This window comes from Aythya ferina (genome assembly GCF_964211825.1).
Source record: "Aythya ferina genome assembly, chromosome: 27".
Lineage (NCBI taxonomy): Eukaryota > Metazoa > Chordata > Aves > Anseriformes > Anatidae > Aythya > Aythya ferina.
In genome coordinates this window covers 5,523,077-5,526,847 of record NC_140310.1, presented here as the reverse complement: position 1 = coordinate 5,526,847, position 3,771 = coordinate 5,523,077, and the positions used below count along the sequence as shown (strand labels likewise).

The 3,771-nt window shown below is 59.4% G+C and overlaps 1 protein-coding gene across 1 annotated transcript; it reads left to right on the top strand.

The window, feature by feature from the left end:
- The first annotated feature begins 329 nt into the window (after positions 1-329).
- On the top strand, positions 330-1,833 carry TM2D2 (TM2 domain containing 2). The gene is made up of 4 exons (XM_084499469.1): positions 330-574; positions 854-941; positions 1,040-1,155; positions 1,296-1,833. The coding sequence occupies exons 1-4, from the start codon at positions 369-371 to the stop codon at positions 1,507-1,509; spliced, it is 624 nt and encodes a 207-aa protein (XP_084355595.1). The 5' UTR covers positions 330-368; the 3' UTR covers positions 1,510-1,833.
- The last annotated feature ends 1,938 nt before the right edge of the window (positions 1,834-3,771 follow it).

The following is a 3,771-nucleotide window of genomic DNA, read 5'->3' as shown; positions in this document are numbered from 1 at the left end:
AATTTGGTGTTTTTCAAGAAGCAGCATCCCAGCACCCTGTGGCAGAGCAGCACCACGGAACCCAACCGCGACCGGCCCCACGGGCCCACACCCTGCGGCACCGCCCGCGGCGCCCCCTTTTAAAGGACCCGGCCGCCTTATCCCGCCCCCTCTCATTTCCGATTGGCTGCCCCTCCCCGCTAGCAGCCAATCGCCTCCTCATCCGGCGCTCACTTCCTCCTCTCCTCCCTTCTCCTCCTTCCCTCTGCTCTCCCATTGGCCACTGGCGCTTATTCCCGCCTCCCTCCGCGCTCTCCCATTGGCTGCCCGCAGCGCGGCTGCGCAGCGCGGCCCGGCGGCGGCGGCGTTTCCTAGCAGCGGGCGCCGCCATGTCGCGGCGGCGCGGCGGGCCGCTGGGCTACGCGCTGCTGTGCGGCCAGGCCGCGCTGCTCCTCGCCAACCTCCTGCTGCTGCGCGGGGCCTCCCGCGCCGCCCCGCACAACGCCTCCGAGCCCGACCCCACCGGGCAGGACCCGCCCGCCAACGCCTGGGCCTACAGCGACCCGCAGGCGCCGCTCGTGCTCTGCACCTACCTGTGAGCGGGGCGGGGGGGCGGGGAGGGGCCCCTCAGGGCAGGCCCCGTCAGGCCGCGTCCCCTCGGGCAGGGACGGGTCCCTCAGGCCAGGTCTCGTCAGGCAGGGACGGGCCCTTCAGGGCAGGTCCCCTCAGGCCGGGCCCCTCAGGCCGGGACGGGTCCCCTCAGGCAGGGACAGTCCCCTCGGGCCGGGTCCCTCAGATCAGGTCCCCTCAGGCCGGGTCGGGTCCCCTCAGGCCGTTCCCCGCCGCCCCTGACGTCCCCGTCCCGTCCCCGCAGCCCCGAGGAGTTCGTGGAGTGCGAGGAGCCCGTGGACCACGGCGGCAACGCCACGGCGCAGCAGGAGCTGGGGCACGGCTGCGTCAAGGTGAGCCGCGGCCTCCGGGCCCGTGACGGGGGACAAGGTGGGGGGGGGCGGCCTCCGGGCCGGCTGAGGCTGAGCCCGAGCCCCCCCTTTCCTCCCAGTTCGGCGGGCAGGCGCACGGCGACGTGGACCACACGCGGGTGCAGTGCCGGGCGCTGGATGGCATCGAGTGCGCCGAGCCGCGGAGCTTCCTGCGCGGCAGCAAGCCCTGCATCAGGTAGGAGCCGGCACCGGCTGCAGGGAGCCCGGCACCCGCCGGGGGGAGCCGCGCCGCCGGCAGCGGGCAGCAGCCGGGCTCTGCCAGCCCCCTGCCCCGTGTCCTTCCCCCTCTGACCCACCTCTTGCCGGCGGTTGCAGGTACACCGGACACTATTTTATAACCACTTTGCTCTACTCGTTTTTCCTGGGTTGCTTCGGAGTGGATCGCTTCTGCCTGGGCCACACGGGGACCGCCGTGGGGAAGCTGCTGACGCTCGGAGGCCTCGGGATCTGGTGGTTCGTGGATCTGATTCTCCTCATCACCGGAGGGCTGATGCCCAGCGATGGCAGCAACTGGTGCACGGTGTACTGAGAGGAGCAAAGCTGGTCCCAAAGAAAACCACAGCGTCTCCGCAGGGCTGGAGATGGACGCTGCCACGTGCTGCGTGGCACCAGAACAGACTTCTCGTGCGGCTTTCTGCCTTGCACAAACGTGGATTTACAAAGCTGTAGCTTGATCTGCAGAACAATTACTCTTGTTAATTCCTCTGTACATACCTTGGTCACAAAATTGTTCAGTATATATTTTGCTTGTTTACAATGATCTGGGCTTTTTTCCCCCTCAGCCGGTAAAAGTTAAAGAACTCAGACCTTGCAAACACTGGCAGTCAAATTAATAAAGTCTGGAAAGAGCTGACTCCACTTATTTTTGGTGCTGGTAGGGTACATCCACATGGAGATGCAGGCCCCCGTCCTGTGGTTGCATGTGATGATTTGACAAACCTTTACAGCTGAAACCAAGCAGTGTTATAGAGACTGCGGCAAAGTCATGAGCTCCAATTCTAACTGACTTGCTCAAGACCATGTGCACTTGCTTCATGTGAAGCTGGGTTAGATCTGGGAGAGGCCAAACCCTTGTGGAGAACGGCACTTTCCCTTTCAGGCTGGAAAACCCACACTGCAGCAAAAATAAATCCAGTATCACAAAATGAAGCACTTGCTTCCACTGATGAGGCTTCCCCTACCATGTCCACGTTCTAGAAGCCTACCCCAAAGCAGTACATGTATTACTTTACAGTTACCTGGTTCTCCTGTCCCCTGCCCTTCACGGCTAAGGGCATTCCGCTGGTGCTGCAGCCAAGCGCTGGCTCCAGGGACAGGCTGCAGAGCGTGAACGAGAGGGGAGCTGAGGTGAGACCTGTAGGAGCAGCTGGTTGAGAGGTGGACATTAAAAGTCTGCAAAGTGGCAAAATAAAAGCGTTTGATTGCACAGAAGGGACTTGCAGTCAATCTAAATCTCAAATTCTGCCATGGAGCAGCCTCACGGTGAGCTGCTGCCTGCCTTCCCACTGCTGTTGGATACTCATGTTTGCTAAAACCCACGGTGGGTCAGCAGCAACCGTTTGCACTTCACAGTCACTCCACCAAGCTCCGTTGCAGGCTCTGGTAACGTCCCCATAAAGCCAATCAGCTCGGCTCCCGTGGCGTTGGAGGCGCTGCACACATTTCTGCCTGTGACGACATTAGTCCTGATCAGTAAACTTGTGCCCCAGTTAACTGACAGCAAACGGACAGAACTGCCAAACACAAGCTTGGCCTCATTAGTGAGGAAAGGCTTACTTCCACCCTGCAGCTGCAGGGGATGGCCAGGAGCCATGGGAGAGCTGGGACGGGGTTGGGATGGCAGGAGGGTAAATCCTGCATCACGCATGTCCTTGTGCGAGGCAGCCCACTGCCTGCAGCACTGGCAGCCACGGCACAGGGCACGTGTGCTACCGAAATGAGCAGAAGCTTCAAGCAACCACACACAAAAGAGGAAGCCCCAGCAGATGCAGTCTGAAAACTTCACAAGTTGAATAAAAACGGGAAAAGGAAGCTGTTACAGTAAGTCACACACAGACAGAACCAGCCACCAGAACCAGAACCATATATGCAAAAGTCAATTAACGTTTGACATAAAGCACAGCAGACGTACACTCACCATTCCCACCCATTTCTGCAAATTAAGCACCCTCCAGTCGTTTGCACTCAGCGAGTTTCTGCCGGTGTTACTTCTACTTCTGCCTTCCGTGGAACTGCGAAGGGGTTCGATTTGGCAGGGAATTCTGCCTGTTCCAGTTCTGGTTTGTGGTTTGTTGCAGCAACTCCTTCTGTCTGGGGAACGGGATTTATATCCCATTTAGGTCACAAGTAATCTGAATTTGGCAGCTCTGAATAGGTCTCGGGGCTGTGGGGTGGGTGGGGGGAGCGCTCATTATAAAACTACCACATTCTTCAGACGAGTGGAACAACAGGGCTGAAAGGCCCACGGTGGGAAAAAAAATTAAGCTGCAAGCCAGAAAGAAAAAAAATAATAATCCTGTGTGCAAAAAGCCCATCATCATTAACAGCTCCCCGTGCTCTCAGCCCCGCAGCTGCCAACTAACAGCGGGGGCTCAGATTCCTCCCGCAGACGAGGCCGTCGCTGACTGCACCAAGTGCTGGGGGTGTTGGCCATCAGGGCACCCCTTCCTCACGCCCTCGTACCCAGAAGGACAGAAGTTGCTGTGGCTGCCCATGGATTTGGCCCTTCCAGGCCCGAATCTCAACTTCCTTGCCTTTTTTTTTTCCTTCAATACTAAGCTGAAACTTCTCA

Excerpts from the sequence above, each read along its gene's own strand:
- TM2D2 (XM_084499469.1), top strand. The coding sequence starts at position 369 with ATGTCGCGGCGGCGCGGCGGGCCGCTGGGCTACGCGCTGCTGTGCGGC. Across the intron at positions 942-1,039 it reads TGGGGCACGGCTGCGTCAAG|TTCGGCGGGCAGGCGCACGG; the intron begins GTGAGCCGCGGC and ends CTTTCCTCCCAG. Across the intron at positions 1,156-1,295 it reads GGCAGCAAGCCCTGCATCAG|GTACACCGGACACTATTTTA; the intron begins GTAGGAGCCGGC and ends CGGCGGTTGCAG.